The following is a 19265-nucleotide window of genomic DNA, read 5'->3' as shown; positions in this document are numbered from 1 at the left end:
ATAGTATAAGGCCCTTCTGAGCAGCACCCATATAGTATTAGACTTCTCTGCCCAGCCTCAATATATTAGGCAGTGTATGTATATTATGTGCAGTCTATGTATAGTATAAGACCCTTTTGTGCAGCCATGTATAGTATTAGACCCCTCTATGCAGCCTCTATATAGTAGTGGGCCTCTCGGTGCAGCCCCCATATAGTATTAGGCTCCTCTGTGCAGCTCCTTTATAGTATTAGGCCTCTTGGTGCAGTCCCCATATAGTAGTAGGCCTCTTTTTGCAGCCCCCATATAATATTAGGCTCCTCTGTACAACTTCAATGTAGTATTAGGCCTCTTTGTGCAGCCCCCATATAGTAGTAAACATATCTGTGCAGTAACCATATAGTAGTAGGCTTCCTTGTACGACCCCTATATAGTAGAAGGCCTCTTTGTGCAGCCTCCATAAAGTAGTAGGCCTCTCTGTGCAGCCACATACAGTAGTAGGCATCTTTGTTCAGCATTCTGTGCAGCCTCCATATGGTAGTAGACAAAAAACAAAAGGTGCAACAACAAGCTGCAGGTGCAAGTGCTTACCGTACATACTCCTTCTGGAGTACACAATAAAAACCTGCTCTATAGATATTAAAAATGAGGATCTAAGCAAACTATTTGATCAAACAGAGTGTACCATGTCGCCATGTTAAGGTGTCCTCAGAGACATGGTCCTACTCTAGAATTCTCACACTAGCAATGGACTCTCCTGAGCTAACAATAAGCCTATAACTGGGCAGATAGGAGCCAACCAATCGAATCGGTGCTTTTAATAGTAGGCCTCTTTGTGCAACTCCCATATACAGTAGTAAAAAAAAAACAAGCAAGCTAGCGGATTTCACCAAGGTGGTCCACTTGCATCCACCAGCGCTACTCACTATAAATGTGTATATTAGAATGCTGTCCAAAAGGAGTACAAGTGTCACATATGAAATCCGCTCCTGGGCTAAAAACCACACTGGCTAACTCTGCAGCCCTGCCAATCCGTCTAATGCAGGCACTACAAGTCTCAGCTCGCTCTCTCCAGCATAAGATACCATGAAACTGATCCTACCTGGGTAATTGGAGCAAACAATAAGAGAGCAGGTCCAGCACAGACGATCCGCGGCAAGAGAAAACAGGATACAAATCCAGTGTATACAGTCCGGGATATTGGATGCAGTGGCACAGGTAATAATCCTTCAGAACTTAAGTCCAGGAACAGGCAGTATAGTGGATGGAGTGTGGGCACGCTCCGGCCGGCAGCGGGCACCACAAAAACTTCCGCCCGTAGATCTAGTTTTTTGGTCTACTACGGCCTCCTTACTTTGTCTTTGTGACAAAGTGTGGTTTTTAGCCCAGGAGCGGATTTCATATGTGACACTTGTACTCCTTTTGGACAGCATTCTAATATACACATTTATAGTGAGTAGCGCCGGTGGATGCAAGTGGACCACCTTGGTGGAATCCGCTAGCTTGCTTGTTTTTATTGTATGGATGACAGGTCTATTGATATCCCCGTGCAGCACCACTAATCGGGTTGTGGCCCATCTAGGACTGTCTCTGTGAAGGAGACCAATACCTTATATGTTTTATTTACCCATACAGTAGTAGGCCTCTCTGTGCAGCCCCCATACAGTAGTAGGCCTCTCTGCGCAGCCCCCATACAGTAGTAGGCCTCTCTGTGCATCCCCCATATAGTAGTAGGCCTCTCTGTGCAGCCCCCATACAGTAGTAGGCCTCTCTGCGCAGCCCCCATACAGTAGTAGGCCTCTCTGTGCATCCCCCATATAGTAGTAGGCCTCTCTGTGCATCCCCCCTATAGTAGTAGGCCTCTGTGCAGCCCCCATACAGTAGTAGGCCTTCCTGTGCAGCCCCCATACAGTAGTAGGCCTCTCTGCGCAGCCCCCATACAGTAGTAGGCCTCTCTGCGCAGCCCCCATACAGTAGTAGGCCTCTTTGTGCAGCCCCCATACAGTAGTAGGTCTCTCTGCGCAGCCCCAATATAGTAGTTGGCCTTCCTGTGCAGCCCCCATACAGTAGTAGGCCTCTGCGCAGCCCCCATACAGTAGTAGGCCTTCCTGTGCAGCCCCCATACAGTAGTAGGTCTCTCTGCGCAGCCCCAATATAGTAGTTGGCCTTCCTGTGCAGCCCCCATACAGTAGTAGGCCTCTGCGCAGCCCCCATACAGTAGTAGGCCTTCCTGTGCAGCCCCCATACAGTAGTAGGTCTCTCTGCGCAGCCCCAATATAGTAGTTGGCCTTCCTGTGCAGCCCCCATATAGTAGCAGGCCTCTTTGTGCAGCCCCCACAGTAGTAGACCTCTCTCATCAGCCCTCATACAGTAGTATGCCTCTTTGTGCAGTCCCTATGAAATATAAATAACACCTCACCTGTCATGGCTTCCCTATAGCTCCTCGGTGTCCTTTCAGGGCTACATTTAGCTGCTTCCCTCTGTCAGTGCAGGAAACATAGTGCCAGCAATCTTTGTTCCACAGCTTTCAACCATGTCCTTGTCTTTAAGATGCACACAGTTAAAGCGAAGGTCACTGGGCCCTGGATTCCTGGGAGGGCTCTGAAATGGAGCTCCAGGGCCCCGGGCCCCGTGTGTTATAGACCCCTGACGTAAACAATCCGAGACACCTAGAGCATTAAACATGTCCTTCTCCGAGACCGCATCACACATGATAGGCTGAGATACATCAGGATTGTAACACACATAAAAGAGTGAGTATGACAAAGGATAGGTGAAGATCCATCAGATACAACAGTATCACACAGGACAGGATTAGATACAGGGGCAGCAGAGAGTAGAACACATGACAGGATGAGATACAGAGGCAGCAGACTGTATCTAATCCCGTCATGCGTGATGCTGGACAGCAGAGAGTATCACACATGACAGGATTAGACACAGGGGCAGCAGAGAGTACCGCACAATGGGATTAGATACAGGGGCAGCAGAGAGTAATACACAACGGGATTAGATACAGGGGCAGCAGAGAGTAATACACAACGGGATTAGATACAGGGGCAGCAGAGAGTAATACACAATGGGATGAGATACAGGGGCAGCAGAAACTATCACACATGACGGGATTAGATACAGAGGCAGCAGGGAGTATCACACATGACGGGATGAGATACAGAGCACATGATGAGATTAGATACAGGCGCAGCAGTCTCTGGACCTTATGCTGATGACTGTTCTGTAGGTGAGGCTGCTGTTTATGGAGCTGACCTGGCATTAACCCCTCGGCTGCCAGAGGTCACAGCGCTGTTTCATCTCCCTCCATTCTCAGTGAAAGAAGGAATTGCGGCCAAATCCAGGATGAGGGGACGAGAGCCAAAGCCTCCACCCTGGACCCCAACCAGCGGGAAACACAAGCACATCCCGACCAGAGGGGAAATGGCGGCAGCAGAGAAGGCGGAGGCATCTGGTGGCACCAGGAGGGGTATGTCGAGGGGTATGTCATGGGGCATACAGGACCCCCCCATCAGCCTAGCTGACCCCTATAATACAGGAAGACCCCCCCCATCAGCCTAGCTGACCCCTATAATACAGGAGAACCCCCCATCAGCCTAGCTGACCCCTATAATACAGGAGGACCCCCCCATCAGCCTAGCTGACCCCTATAATACAAGACCCCCCCATCAGCCTAGCTGACCCCTATAATACAAGAACCCCCCCCCCATCAGCCTAGCTGACCCCTATAATACAGGACCCCCCCATCAGCCTAGCTGACCCCTATAATACAGGAGAACCCCCCCATCAGCCTAGCTGACCCCTATAATACAGGAGGAGACCCCCCCCCATCAGCCTAGCTGACCCCTATAATACAGGAGGACCCCCCCCATCAGCCTAGCTGACCCCTATAATACAGGAGGACCCCCCCCATCAGCCTAGCTGACCCCTATAATACAGGAGGACCCCCCATCAGCCTAGCTGTCCCCTATAATACAGGAGGACCCCCCATCAGCCTAGCTGACCCCTATAATACAGGAGGACCCCCCATCAGCCTAGCTGACCCCTATAATACAGGAGGACCCCCCATCAGCCTAGCTGACCCCTATAATACAGGAGGACCCCCCATCAGCCTAGCTGACCCCTATAATACAGGAGGACCCCCCCCCATCAGCCTAGCTGACCCCTATAATACAGGACCCCCCCATCAGCCTAGCTGACCCCTATAATACAGGAGGACCCCCCCCATCAGCCTAGCTGACCCCTATAATACAGGAGGACCCCCCATCAGCCTAGCTGACCCCTATAATACAGGAGGACCCCCCCCATCAGCCTAGCTGACCCCTATAATACAGGACCCCCCCCATCAGCCTAGCTGTCCCCTATAATACAGGAGGACCCCCCATCAGCCTAGCTGTCCCCTATAATACAGGAGGACCCCCCCATCAGCCTAGCTGACCCCTATAATACAGGAGGACCCCCCCCCATCAGCCTAGCTGACCCCTATAATACAGGAGGACCCCCCATCAGCCTAGCTGACCCCTATAATACAGGAGGACCCCCCCATCAGCCTAGCTGACCCCTATAATACAGGAGGACCCCCCATCAGCCTAGCTGACCCCTATAATACAGGAGGACCCCCCCATCAGCCTAGCTGACCCCTATAATACAGGAGGACCCCCCCCCATCAGCCTAGCTGACCCCTATAATACAGGAGGACCCCCCCCATCAGCCTAGCTGACCACTATAATACAGGAGCACCCCCCCCCCCATCAGCCTAGCTGACCCCTATAATACAGGACCCCCCATCAGCCTAGCTGTCCCCTATAATACAGGACCCCCCATCAGCCTAGCTGACCCCTATAATACAGGAGTACCCCCCCCCCATCAGCCTAGCTGACCCCTATAATACAGGAGGACCCCCCATCAGCCTAGCTGACCCCTATAATACAGGACCCCCCATCAGCCTAGCTGACCCCTATAATACAGGAGGACCCCCCCCCCCATCAGCCTAGCTGACCCCTATAATACAGGAGGACCCCCCCATCAGCCTAGCTGACCCCTATAATACAGGAGGACCCACCCCCCATCAGCCTAGCTGACCCCTATAATACAGGACCCCCCATCAGCCTAGCTGACCCCTATAATACAGGAGGACCCCCCCATCAGCCTAGCTGACCCCTATAATACAGGAGGACCCCCCCATCAGCCTAGCTGACCCCTATAATACAGGAGGACCCCCCCATCAGCCTAGCTGACCCCTATAATACAGGAGGACCCCCCCCATCAGCCTAGCTGACCCCTATAATACAGGAGGACCCCCCCCATCAGCCTAGCTGACCCCTATAATACAGGAGGACCCCCCCCCCATCAGCCTAGCTGACCCCTATAATACAAGAGGACCCCCCCCCATCAGCCTAGCTGACCCCTATAATACAGGAGGACCCCCCCCCCCCCCATCAGCCTAGCTGACCCCTAAAATACAGGAGGACCCCCCCCCCCATCAGCCTAGCTGACCCCTATAATACAGGAGGACCCCCCATCAGCCTAGCTGACCCCTATAATACAGGAGGACCCCCCCATCAGCCTAGCTGACCCCTATAATACAGGAGGACCCCCCCCATCAGCCTAGCTGACCCCTATAATACAGGAGGACCCCCCCCATCAGCCTAGCTGACCCCTATAATACAGGAGGACCCCCCATCAGCCTAGCTGACCCCTATAATACAGGAGGACCCCCCCCCCCCATCAGCCTAGCTGACCCCTATAATACAAGACTCAGGCTTCTTGTTACTTCCCGCCTCCCTGTAGATGAGGGTCTGGGGGTCCGTGTTATCCAGGTGTTTGGGGGGATATATTGGGGGGACACTCCGGCCATTATTCCATCACTGCGGTTTCCTCTCATCTCCTCCCCACACAGCGGCCATTGTCCCATAATCACCATGAGGAGGACTGTACCGGGACCCCCAAATCCTGCCGACCCCCGGGAGGAGAACGAGCCAACATCCAACCTGAGAGCCCCCCCACCGACTACAGGACTGTACACACCATACACATACACACCATACACATACACATCATACATATCATACACATAATACATACACACACAGGACTGTACACACCATACACATACACATCATACATATCATACACATAATACATACACACACAGGACTGTACACACCATACACATACACATCATACACATAATACATACACACATACAGGACTGTACACACCATACACATCATACATACACATCATACATATCATACACATAATACATACACACATATAGGACAGTACACACCATACGCATAATATATACACATACAGGACTGTACACACCATACACATACACATCATACATACACATCATACAGGACTGTACACACCATACACATCATACATACACATCATACAGGACTGTACACACCATACACATCATACATACACATCATACAGGACTGTACACACCATACACATACACATCATACATACACATCATACAGGACTGTACACACCATACACATCATACATACACATCATACAGGACTGTACACACCATACACATCATACATACACATCATACATACACACATATAGGACTGTACACACCATACGCATAATACATACACATACACATCATACACATAATACATACACACATACAGGACTGTACACACCATACACATCATACATACACATACAGGACTGTACACACCATACATACACATACAGGACTGTACACACCATACACATCATACATATCATACACATCATACATACACATACAGGACTGTACACAACATACACACCATACATACACACCATACATATCATACAGGAGCCGTCCCGGAACGAATTATACTCGTAATCCGAAGTACCACTGTGTATACACACACACACACACACACATACACACACACAGACAGACATATACACAGGGCCCGACACACAGGTTTCCAGGACTCTTCTGCCATCTAGTGACGGCTGCCGGGAGCATCTGGCAGAATTTGTGTCCATATATAATTGTTTCTATTTAAGAAGTGTGCGGGGGCTGTGTAGGTGTGTGTGTGTGGGGGGGGGAGGTGTGTGCAGGGGAGGTAGCTGTGTAGGTGTGTGCGGGGGGTAGCTGTGTGTGTGCAAAGGGGAGGGTAGCTGTGTAGGTGTGTGCGGGGGGGGGGCGGGGGTAGCTGTGTCGGTGTGTGCGGGGGGGGGGGGGTAGCTGTGTCGGTGTGTGCGGGGGGTAGCTGTGTGTGTGCAAAGGGGAGGGTAGCTGTGTAGGTGTGTGCGGGGGGGGGGAGTAGCTCTGTGTGTGCGGGGGGGTAGCTGTGTGTGTGCAAAGGGGAGGGTAGCTGTGTAGGTGTGTGCGGGGGGAGTGGGGTAGCTGTGAAGGTGTGTGCGGGGGGGTAGCTGTGTAGGTGTGTGCGGGGGGGGTAGCTGTGTAGGTGTGTGCGGGGGGGGGGGGGGTAGCTGTGTAGGTGTGTGCGGGGGGGGGTAGCTGTGTAGGTGTGTGCGGAGGGGGGTAGCTGTCTGTGTGCGGGGGGGGGTAGCTGTGTAGGTGTGTGTGGGGGGGGGGGGGGGTAGGTGTGTGCGGGGGGGGTAGCTGTGTAGGTGTGTGCGGGGGGGGGGGGTAGCTGTGTAGGTGTGTGCGGGGGGGGGGGCGGGGGTAGCTGTGTCGGTGTGTGCGGAGGGGGGTAGCTGTGTAGGTGTGTGCGGGGGGGGGGGGGTAGCTGTGTAGGTGTGTGCGGGGGGGGGGGGGGGTAGCTGTGTAGGTGTGTGCGGGGGGGGTAGCTGTGTAGGTGTGTGTGGGGGGGGGGGGGGGCGATAGCTGTGTAGGAGTGTGCGGGGGGGGGGGTAGTTGTGTAGGTGTGTGCGGGGTGGGGTTAGCTGTGTAGGTGTGTGCGGGGGGGGGTAGCTGTGTAGGTGTGTGCGGGGGGGGGGTGGGTAGCTGTGTAGGAGTGTGCGGGGGGGGTAGCTGTGTAGGTGTGTGCGGGGGGGGTTAGCTGTGTAGGTGTGTGCGGGGGGGGGGGGTAGCTGAGTAGGTGTGTGCAGGGGGGGGGGGTAGCTGTGTAGGTGTGTGCGGGGGGGGGGGGGCGGTAGCTGTGTAGGTGTGTGCGGGGGGGGGGGGCGGTAGCTGTGTAGGTGTGTGTGTGGGGTAGCTGTGTAGGTGTGTGTGTGGGGTAGCTGTGTAGGTGTGTGCGGGGGGGGGGGTAGCTGTGTAGGTGTGTGCGGGGGGGGTAGCTGTGTGTGGGGGGGTAGCTGTGTAGGTGTGTGCGGGGGGGGGGTAGCTGTGTAGGTGTGTGCGGGGGGGGTAGCTGTGTAGGTGTGTGCGGGGGGGGGGGGGGGTAGCTGTGTAGGTTTGTGCGGAGGGGGGGGGGTAGCTGTGTAGGTTTGTGCGGGGGGGGGGGTAGCTGTGTAGGGGGGGGGAGTAATGTTGTGATGTAACAGCAGAATAGTGAGTGCAGCTCTGGAGGATGAGACATGATGTAACAGCAGAATAGTGAGTGCAGCTCTGGAGGATGAGACATGATGTAACAGCAGAATAGTGAGTGCAGCTCTGGAGGATGAGACATGATGTAACAGCAGAATAGTGAGTGCAGCTCTGGAGGATGAGACATGATGTAACAGCAGAACAGTGAGTGCAGCTCTGGAGGATGAGACAGGATGTAACAGCAGAACAGTGAGTGCAGCTGTGTAGGTGTGTGTGGAGGGGGGTAGCTGTGTGTGTGGAGGGGGGGTAGCTGTGTAGGTGTGTGTGTGGGGGGGGGGTAGCTGTGTAGGTGTGTGCGGGGGGGGGGGTAGCTGTGTAGGTGTGTGCGGGGGGGGGGGGGTAACTGTGTAGGTGTGTGTGGAGGGGGGGGTAGCTGTGTAGGTGTGTGCGGGGGGGGTAGCTGTGTAGGTGTGTGCGGGGGGGGGGGAGGTGTGTGGAGGGGGGGTAGTTGTGTATGTGTGTGCGGGGGGGGTAGCAGTGTAGGTGTGTGTGGAGGGGGGGGGGTAGCTGTGTGCGGGGGGGGGTAGCTGTGTAGGTGTGTGTGTGGGGTAGCTGTGTAGGTGTGTGTGTGGGGTAGCTGTGTAGGTGTGTGCGGGGGGGGGGGGTAGCTGTGTAGGTGTGTGCGGGGGGGGGGGGTAGCTGTGTAGGTGTGTGCGGGGGGGGGGTAGCTGTGTAGGTGTGTGCGGGGGGGGGGGGGGTAGCTGTGTAGGGGGGGAGTAATGTTATGATGTAACAGCAGAATAGTGAGTGCAGCTCTGGAGGATGAGACAGGATGTAACAGCAGAATAGTGAGTGCAGCTCTGGAGGATGAGAGGATGTAACAGCAGAATAGTGAGTGCAGCTCTGGAGGATGAGACATGATGTAACAGCAGAATAGTGAGTGCAGCTCTGGAGGATGAGACCTGATGTAACAGCAGAATAGTGAGTGCAGCTCTGGAGGATGAGACAGGATGTAACAGCAGAATAGTGAGTGCAGCTCTGGAGGATGAGAGAGGATGTAACAGCAGAATAGTGAGTGCAGCTCTGGAGGATGAGAGAGGATGTAACAGCAGAATAGTGAGTGCAGCTGTGTAGGTGTGTGCGGGGGGGGTAGCTGTGTAGGTGTGTGTGTGGGGGGGTAGCTGTGTAGGTGTGTGCGGGGGGGTAGCTGTGTGTGTGGGGGGGTAGCTGTGTAGGTGTGTGCGGGGGGGAAGCTGTGTGTGGGGGGGGGTAGCTGTGTAGGTGTGTATGGGGGGGTAGCTGTGTAGGTGTGTGCTGGGGGGGTAGCTGTGTAGGTGTGTGCTGGGGGGGGTAGCTGTGTAGGTGTGTGCTGGGGGGGGGTAGCTGTGTAGGTGTGTGCAGGGGGGGGTAGCTGTGTAGGTGTGTGCAGGGGGGGGGGAAGCTGTGCAGGTGTGTGTGGAGGGGGGGGTAGCTGTGTAGGTGTGTGCGGGGGGGGGTAGCTGTGTAGTTGTGTGTGGGGGGGTAGCTGTGTAGGTGTGTGCGGGGGGGGTAGCTGTGTAGTTGTGTGTGGGGGGGTAGCTGTGTAGGTGTGTGCGGGGGGGGTAGCTGTGTAGGTGTGTGCGGGGGGGGTAGCTGTGTAAGTGTGTGCAGGGGGGGGGTAGCTGTGTAGGTGTGTGCAGCGGGGGGGCAGCTGTGTAGGTGTGTGCAGCGGGGGGGGCAGCTGTGTAGGTGTGTGCAGGGGGGGGGGGAAGCTGTGCAGGTGTGTGCGGGGGGGGGGGGGGGAAGCTGTGTGCGGGGGGGGGGGGGGTAGCTGTGTAGGTGTGTGCGGGGGGGGGGGGTAGCTGTGTAGGTGTGTGTGGAGGGGGGGGTAGCTGTGTAGGTGTGTGCGGGGGGGGGTAGCTGTGTAGGTGTGTGCGGGGGGGGGGGGGGTAGCTGTGTGGGTGTGTGCGGGGGGGGGGAAGCTGTGTAGGTGTGTGTGGGGGGGGGGGGTAGCTGTGGAGGTGTGTGCGGGGGGGGGGGTAGCTGTGTAGGTGTGTGTGGAGGGGGGGGTAGCTGTGTAGGTGTGTGCGGGGGGGGGGGGTAGCTGTGTAGGTGTGTGTGGAGGGGGGGGGTAGCTGTGTAGGTGTGTGCGGGGGGGGGGGGTAGCTGTGTAGGTGTGTGCTGGGGGGGGTAGCTGTGTAGGTGTGTGCAGGGGGGGGTAGCTGTGTAGGTGTGTGCAGGGGGGGGGGGAAGCTGTGCAGGTGTGTGTGGAGGGGGGGGGGTAGCTGTGTAGGTGTGTGCGGGGGGGGGGGTAGCTGTGTAGTTGTGTGTGGGGGGGGAGCGGGGTAGGTGTGTGCGGGGGGGGTAGCTGTGTAGGTGTGTGCGGGGGGGGTAGCTGTGTAAGTGTGTGCAGGGGGGGTAGCTGTGTAGGTGTGTGCAGGGGGGGTAGCTGTGTAGGTGTGTGCAGCGGGGGGGCAGCTGTGTAGGTGTGTGCAGGGGGGGGGGGAAGCTGTGCAGGTGTGTGCGGGGGGGGGGGGGGGAAGCTGTGTGCGGGGGGGGGGGGTAGCTGTGTAGGTGTGTGCGGGGGGGGGGGTAGCTGTGTAGGTGTGTGTGGAGGGGGGGGGTAGCTGTGTAGGTGTGTGCGGGGGGGGGGGGGTAGCTGTGTAGGTGTGTGCGGGGGGGGGGGGGTAGCTGTGTAGGTGTGTGCGGGGGGGGGGAAGCTGTGTAGGTGTGTGTGGGGGGGGGGGTAGCTGTGGAGGTGTGTGCGGGGGGGGGGTAGCTGTGTAGGTGTGTGTGGAGGGGGGGGTAGCTGTGTAGGTGTGTGCGGGGGGGGGGGGTAGCTGTGTAGGTGTGTGCGGGGGGGGGGTAGCTGTGTAGGTGTGTGCGGGGGGGGGTAGCTGTGTAGAGGGGGGAAGTAATGTTATGATGTAACAGCAGAATAGTGAGTGCAGCTCTGGAGGATGAGACAGGATGTAACAGCAGAATAGTGAGTGCAGCTCTGGAGGGTGAGAGAGGATGTAACAGCAGAATAGTGAGTGCAGCTCTGGGGGATGAGACATGATGTAACAGCAGAACAGTGAGTGCAGCTCTGGGGGATATGATATGATGTAACAGCAGAACAGTGAGTGCAGCTCTGGAGGATGAGACATGATGTAACAGCAGAACAGTGAGTGCAGCTCTGGAGGATGAGACAGGATGTAACAGCAGAATAGTGAGTGCAGCTCTGGGGGATGAGACATGATGTAAGAGCAGAATAGTGAGTGCAGCTCTGGAGGATAAGACATGATGTAACAGCAGAACAGTGAGTGCAGCTGTGGAGGATGAGACAGGATGTAACAGCAGAACAGTGAGTGCAGCTCTGGAGGATGAGACATGATGTAACAGCAGAACAGTGAGTGCCGCTCTGGAGGATGAGACAGGATGTAACAGCAGAATAGTGAGTGCAGCTCTGGAGGATGAGACATGATGTAACAGCAGAACAGTGAGTGCAGCTCTGGAGGATAAGACATGATGTAACAGCAGAATAGTGAGTGCAGCTCTGGAGGATGAGACAGGATGTAACAGCAGAATAGTGAGTGCAGCTCTGGGGGATGAGACAGGAGGATAACTACAAGGCTGTTGTGGGAAAAATAGGGCTGGCACTTCTCAGACACGCCCATGTGGGGGAGGAGCTTAAGCTATTTGGGGGCGGGTCTCCAATCAGTTACTTTGGATTCGTCCCGGCACGAAGATATCCGAGGAGGGCGCTCAGTCACGTGACCCCGCTTCCTCACACTCGGTGTAACTATGCGGCCGCGGCTCCTTCCCCGGTTGTTCCGGCCCTGGCTCCGGCACATGAGCAGCGCCTGTTACCCGCTAGCCGAGCACCGGGGACTGCTGCGACTCCGCGGCCCGAGCACCGAGAGCTTCCTGCAGGGACTCATCACTAACGACACGGAGCGACTGAAGGACGGCGCCATGTACGCTCACCTGCTCAACGTGCAGGGGCGGAGCTTGTACGACGTTATACTGTACAGGTACGTGGTGACGTCAGGGAGGGCACGTAGGCCCGCAGCCGCCATAGTCACACCTGGCAAGAGTCCTGTGTGATTTCAGGCGGGAATTAGGAAAATACACAGGAGTTAATCAGTGGTCTGGAGACCCCCCTGTCATGGGTAGTGAGGAGGTCAGAGGGCAGATAGGAGGGTAGTGAGGAGGTCAGAGGGCAGATAGGAGGGTAGTGAGGAGGTCAGAGGGCAGATTGGAGGGTAGTGAGGAGGTCAGAGGGCAGATAGGAGGGTAGTGAGGAGGCCAGAGGGCAGATAGGAGGGTAGTAAGGAGGTCAGAGGGCAGATAGGAGGGTAGTGAGGAGGGCAGATAGGAGGGTAGTGAGGAGGGCAGAGGGCAGATAGGAGGGTAGTAAGGAGGTCAGAGGGCAGATAGGAGGGTAGTGAGGAGGGCAGATAGGAGGGTAGTGAGGAGGTCAGAGGGCAGATAGGAGGGTAGTAAGGAGGTCAGAGGGCAGATAGGAGGGTAGTGAGGAGGGCAGATAGGAGGGTAGTGAGGAGGTCAGAGGGCAGATAGGAGGGTAGTAAGGAGGTCAGAGGGCAGATAGGAGGGTAGTGAGGAGGGCAGATAGGAGGGTAGTGAGGAGGTCAGAGGGCAGATAGGAGGGTAGTAAGGAGGTCAGAGGGCAGATAGGAGGGTAGTAAGGAGGTCAGAGGGCAGATAGGAGGGTAGTAAGGAGGTCAGAGGGCAGATAGGAGGGTAGTGAGGAGGTCAGAGGGCAGATAGGAGGGTAGTAAGGAGGTCAGAGGGCAGATAGGAGGGTAGTGAGGAGGGCAGATAGGAGGGTAGTAAGGAGGTCAGAGGGCAGATAGGAGGGTAGTAAGGAGGTCAGAGGGCAGATAGGAGGGTAGTAAGGAGGTCAGAGGGCAGATAGGAGGGTAGTGAGGAGGTCAGAGGGCAGATAGGAGGGTAGTGAGGAGGTCAGAGGGCAGATAGGAGGGTAGTGAGGAGGGCAGATAGGAGGGTAGTGAGGAGGGCAGAGGGCAGATAGGAGGGTAGTGAGGAGGGCAGATAGGAGGGTAGTGAGGAGGGCAGATAGGAGGGTAGTGAGGAGGGCAGAGGGCAGATAGGAGGGTAGTGAGGAGGGCAGATAACACAGAGCTCGGGGCAGGTGATGCGTTCTGCTCTGCACTCGGCCGGGAATCGGTGGTTGTCATCTCCTGAGCAGCTGGTGGCCGCTGATTCCTCTGCACCGTCCGTTATCATACACTGCAGGGTGGAGCCGATAAGCAGCCGGCGGCCACTGATCACATGGAGCTTATTACTATTACTTATTACTGTTATTTTACAAAGTAAGGCGCTCCCCCGTGTGTGTAGTTTATGGGCGGAGCGCTCGCTGGTTGGTGTGTGTGTGGTGTACGGGCGGAGCGCTCTCTGGTTGGTGTGTGTGTGGTGTACGGGCGGAGCGCTCCCCGGTTGGTTGTTTTGTGTGTGGTGTACGGGCGGAGCGATCTCTGGTTAGTGTGTGTGTGTGTGGTGTATGGGCGGAGCGCTTGCTGGTTGGTGTGTGTGTGTGGTGTATGGGCGGAGCGCTCGCTGGTTGGTGTGTGTGGTGTACGGGCGGAGTGCTCTCTGGTTGGTGTGTGTGTGTGGTGTACGGGCGGAGCGCTCGCTGGTTGGTGTGTGTGGTGTACGGGCGGAGTGCTCTCTGGTTGGTGTGTGTGTGGTGTATGGGCGGAGCGCTCTCTGGTTGGTGTGTGTGGTGTACGGGCAGAGCGCTCCCCGGTGTGTGTGCGCGTAGTGTACGGGCGGAGCGCTCGCTGGTTGGTGTGTGTGTGTGTGTGGTGTACGGGCGGAGCGCTCCCTGGTGTGTGTGTGGTGTACGGGCGGAGCGCTCCCCGGTGTGTGTGTGTGGTGTACGGGCGGAGTGCTCCCTGGTTGGTGTGTGTGGTGTACGGGCGGAGCGCTCCCTGGTGTGTGTGTGTGTGTGGTGTACGGGCGGAGCGCTCGCTGGTTGGTGTGTGGTGTATGGGCGGAGCGCTCTCTGGTTGGTGTGTGCGGTGTACTGGCGGAGCGCTCCCTGGTGTGTGTGTATTGTACGGGCGGAGCGCTCCCTGGTGTGTGTGTGTGGTGTACGGGCGGAGCGCTCCCCGGTGTGTGTGGTGTACGGGCGGAGCGCTCTCTGGTTGGTGTGTGTGTGTGTGGGCGGAGCGCTCTCTGGTTGGTGTGTGTGTGGTGTACGGGCGGAGTGCTCTCTGGTTGATGTGTGTGTGGTGTACGGGCGGAGCGCTCTGGTTGGTGTGTATGGTGTACGGGCGGAGCGCTCCCTGGTTGGTGTGTGTGTGTGGTGTACGGGCGGAGCGCTCGCTGGTTGGTGTGTGTGGTGTACGGGCGGAGTGCTCGCTGGTTGGTGTGTGTGGTGTACGGGCGGAGTGCTCTCTGGTTGGTGTGTGTGTGTGGTGTACGGGCGGAGCGCTCTCTGGTTGGTGTGTGTGTGTGGTGTACGGGCGGAGCGCTCGCTGGTTGGTGTGTGTGTGGTGTACGGGCGGAGCGCTCGCTGGTTGGTGTGTGTGTGGTGTACGGGCGGAGCGCTCGCTGGTTGGTGTGTGGTGTACGGGCGGAGCGATCTCTGGTGTGTGTGTGGTGTACGGGCGGAGCGCTCTCTGGTGTGTGTGGTGTACGGGCGGAGCGCTTCCTGGTGTGTGTGTTTGTGTGTGTGTATATAGTGTACGGGCGGAGCGCTCTCTGGTTGGTGTGTGTGTGGTGTACGGGCGGAGTGCTCTCTGGTTGGTGTGTGTGTGGTGTACAGGCGGAGTGCTCCCCGGTGTGTGTGTGGTGTATGGGCGGAGCGCTCTCTGGTGTGTGTGGTGTACGGGCGGAGCTCTCTCTGGTTGGTGTGTGTGTGGTGTACAGGCGGAGTGCTCCCCGGTGTGTGTGTGGTGTATGGGCGGAGCGCTCTCTGGTGTGTGTGGTGTACGGGCGGAGCGCTCTCTGGTGTGTGTGTAGTGTACGGGTGGAGCGCTCCCTGGTGTGTGTGTAGTGTACGGGCGGAGCGCTCCCTGGTGTGTGTGGTGTACGGGTGGAGCGCTCCCTGGTGTGTGTGTGTGTGTGTGTGTGTGTGTGTGTGTGTAGTGTACGGGCGGTGCGCTCCCTGGTGTGTGTAGTGTACGGGCAGTGCGCTCCCTGGTGTGTGTAGTGTACGGGCGGAGCGCTCCCTGGTGTGTGTAGTGTACGGGCGGAGCGCTCCCTGGTGTGTGTGGTGTACGGGTGGAGTCTCCTCTCTCACTCCCTGTTACATCTGGCAGGGTCCCGGTCCCGCAGGCGGAGTCCCCCGACCTCCTCATGGAGTGTGATGCGGCGGTCGTGGACGCAGTTCAGCGCCATCTACAGGTCTATAACTTCCGGAAGAAGGTGAGTGTGCGTCCGTGCCCGGAGCTGTCCGTGTGGGCCGTCATCCAGGAGAAGCCAGATCCGCTGCCCCCAGGAGCCCTGCTCTGTACTCCGGACCCCCGGGGGCCCCTAATGGGCTGCAGGCTGATAACAGACACTGGACAGGATGTCAGGGACCTGATCCCACCCGGGACACAGCTGGGAAGTATCCGGGACTACAGCCGCCACAGATACCAGCACGGTGCGTATATACCCCACTATATCCTCCTATCATATGTAACAGCAGAATAGTGAGTGCAGCTCTGGAGGATGAGACATGATGTAACAGCAGAATAGTGAGTGCAGCTCTGGAGGATGAGACATGATGTAACAGCAGAATAGTGAGTGCAGCTCTGGAGGATGAGACATGATGTAACAGCAGAATAGTGAGTGCAGCTCTGGAGGATGAGACATGATGTAAGAGCAGAATAGTGAATGCAGCTCTGGAGGATGAGACAGGATGTAAGCAGAATAGGGAGTGCAGCTCTGGAGGATGAGACATGATGTAACAGCAGAATAGTGAGTGCAGCTCTGGAGGATGAGACAGGATGTAAGAGCAGAATAGTAAGTGCAGCTCTGTGGGATCAGACATGATGTGAGTGCAGCTCTGGAGGATGAGACACAATGTAAGAGCAGAATAGTGAGTGCAGCTCTGGAGGATGAGACAGGATGTAACAGCAGAATAGTGAGTGCAGCTCTGGAGGATGAGACACAATGTAAGTGCAGAATAGTGAGTGCAGCTCTGGAGGATGAGACACGATGTAAGAGCAGAATAGTGAGTGCAGCTCTCAAGGATGAGACACGATGTAAGAGCAGAATAGTGAGTGCAGCTCTGCAGGATGAGACGGGATGTAACAGTAGAATAGTGAGTGCAGCTCTGGAGGATGAGACACGATGTAACAGTAGAATAGTGAATGCAGCTCTGCAGGATGACAGTATTTAACAGCAGAATAGTGAGTGCAGCTCTAGAGGATGAGACACGATGTAACAGTAGAATAGTGAATGCAGCTCTACAGGATGACACAGGATTTAACAGCAGAATAGTGAGTGAGTGCAGCTCTGGAGGATGAGACAGGATGTAACAGCAGAATAGTGAGTGCAGCTCTGGAGGATGAGACAGGATGTAACAGCAGAATAGTGAGTGCAGCTCTGGAGGATGAGACAGGATGTAACAGCAGGATAGTGAGTGCAGCTCTGGGGGATGAGACAGGATGTAACAGCAGAATAGTGAGTGCAGCTCTTCAGGATGAGACAGGATGTAACAGTAGAATAGTGAGTGCAGCTCTGGAGGATGAGACAGGATGTAACAGTAGAATAGTGAGTGCAGCTCTGGAGAATAAGATATGATGTGACATGGTCACATGATCACTCCCTCTCTTACAGGGATTGCGGAGGGTGTGAAGGATCTGCCCCCGGGGGAGGCGTTACCGCTGGAGTGTAACCTGGTCTATATGAACGGGATCAGCTTCTCTAAGGGCTGTTATGTTGGTCAGGAGCTGACGGCGCGGACTCATCACACCGGTGTCATCCGGAAGCGTCTGGTGCCCGTGCGCCTCTCTTCTCCCTCGTCAGCTGACTGGGAGGGGGCGGAGATTACCACATCCTCAGGAAAGTCTGCTGGCAAGTACAGGGCGGGGGTGGAAGAGCTGGGGCTGGCCCTTCTAAGACTCGCCCATGTGGGGGAGGAGCTTCATATAACAAGAGGTGGGGCTTCAGTCAGCGTCACAGCTTTTCTGCCCAGCTGGTGGCCAAGTCCCGGGGATGGAGCATAAAGAGGAGGAGTCTGACATGTCACCTGACACTCGTGACCTGCACTCATACACTGTAACAAACCCCATGTCCATTCACGGATGGCAAGCAAAGGATCCTGGGAATTGTTCTGGATTGATATTCCTCTGTATACATTGATTATTATGGATGAAAAACCAAATGTGGTGGTCACAGATCTGGTGACATCACTGAGGGGGCGGGGACAGAGATGTCATCAGAAGGGCAGGGCAGCTGGTTATAGGGGCGGAGACAGATGATGTCATCAGGAGGGCAGGGGCAGCTGGTTATAGGGGCAGGGTCAGAGAGGATGTCATCAGGAGGGCAGGGGCAGCTGGTTATAGGGGCAGGGTCAGAGAGGATGTCATCAGGAGGGCAGGGGCAGAGATGATGTCGTCAGGAGGGCAGGGGCAGCTGGTTATAGGGGCGGAGACAGATGATGTCATCAGGAGGGCAGGGGCAGCTGGTTATAGGGGCAGGGACAGAGATGATGTCATCAGGAGGGCAGGGGCAGCTGGTTATAGGGGCAGGGTCAGAGAGGATGTCATCAGGAGGGCAGGGGCAGAGATGATGTCATCAGGAGGGCAGGGGCAGCTGGTTATAGGGGCAGGGACAGATGATGTCATCAGGAGGGCAGGGGCAGCTGGATATAGGGGCAGGGACAGAGATGGGGTCATCAGGAGGGCAGGGGCAGCTGGTTATAGAGGGGGACAGAGATGATGTCATCAGTAGGGCAGGGACAGAGATGATGTCATTAGGAGGGCAGGGGCAGTTGGTTATGGGGGGGGAGCAGAGGTGAAGTCATCAGGGACAGAGGTGATGTCATCAGGAGACCAGGGCAGCTGGTTATAAGAGGGACAGAGATGATGTCATCAGGAGGGGAGGGGCAGCTGTTTATGGGTGGGGGAGCAGAGGTGAAGTCATCAGGGGCAGGGACAGAGGTGATGTCATTAGGAGAGCATGGGCAGAGATGATGTCATCAGGAGGGCAGGGGCAGCTGGTTATAGTGGCGGGGACAGAGATGATGTCATCAGGAGGGCAGGGACAGAGGTGATGTCATCAGGAGAGCCAGAGGTGAAGTCATCAGGGGCAGCAGGTTATACAGATCTGTGCCGGATCTCCACAGAGACATTAGCATCGGGGGGCACATACTTATCGTCTGTGTTCTGAAGGGATACATTGTTTGTGTGTAATAATCTACAATAAAGAGACGTCAGCTACTGTGATACATGATGTATGGGGGATGGTGAGTGCCGCCCTCTGCAGGACAGGACATACACTGCACACCTGGTCCAGCAGCACCTCAGTACTACCCCACAATAGGCCAGACCCTGAAGAATGCTGGCAGATCTCCGCTCTCAAGCTGCAGAATAGTGAGTACAGCTCTGGGGTATAATACAGGATGGAACTCAGGATCAGTAATGTAATTGTAACAGATGGTAAGTGTGGATCTGTTGTGCTACTCTAATGGTTTGGTTTTGGGCCGCACCTGCGCCCTCTTGACCCGTTATCCTGCTCCAGGATGTGGAAGCTGGAGGACTGCGGCTAGAGGTCACCAGGTCGCTCCATAACTGTGGTTTCGATGGGATCAACAGCTGGCTCCAAAGGACCAGGGCAGCGGGGAACAAGCCAAATATACATGGTCAGGGGGGCGTGGCTTGATGCGCAGCAGGAGCAGTCGCATGGCGGAGGA

The 19265-nt window shown here is 56.1% G+C and overlaps 1 protein-coding gene across 1 annotated transcript; it reads left to right on the top strand.

Moving 5' to 3' along the window:
- The first annotated feature begins 12098 nt into the window (after positions 1-12098).
- IBA57 (iron-sulfur cluster assembly factor IBA57) lies at positions 12099-18800 on the top strand. Its single transcript, XM_069960660.1, has 3 exons — positions 12099-12405; positions 15682-16007; positions 17189-18800. The coding sequence occupies exons 1-3, from the start codon at positions 12176-12178 to the stop codon at positions 17575-17577; spliced, it is 945 nt and encodes a 314-aa protein (XP_069816761.1). The 5' UTR covers positions 12099-12175; the 3' UTR covers positions 17578-18800.
- Positions 18801-19265: the final 465 nt, after the last annotated feature.

Source organism: Dendropsophus ebraccatus, chromosome 2, assembly GCF_027789765.1.
Source record: "Dendropsophus ebraccatus isolate aDenEbr1 chromosome 2, aDenEbr1.pat, whole genome shotgun sequence".
NCBI classification, from domain to species: Eukaryota; Metazoa; Chordata; class Amphibia; order Anura; family Hylidae; genus Dendropsophus; species Dendropsophus ebraccatus.
The sequence above is the reverse complement of the archived record's forward strand: the minus strand, read 5'-3'. Positions and strand labels throughout refer to the sequence as shown.

Coding starts and splice junctions, on each gene's coding strand:
- IBA57 (XM_069960660.1), top strand. CDS start 12,176: ATGCGGCCGCGGCTCCTTCCCCGGTTGTTCCGGCCCTGGCTCCGGCAC. Junction 12,406..15,681: donor TACGACGTTATACTGTACAG/GTACGTGGTGAC, acceptor TACATCTGGCAG/GGTCCCGGTCCCGCAGGCGG. Junction 16,008..17,188: donor CCGCCACAGATACCAGCACG/GTGCGTATATAC, acceptor CCTCTCTTACAG/GGATTGCGGAGGGTGTGAAG.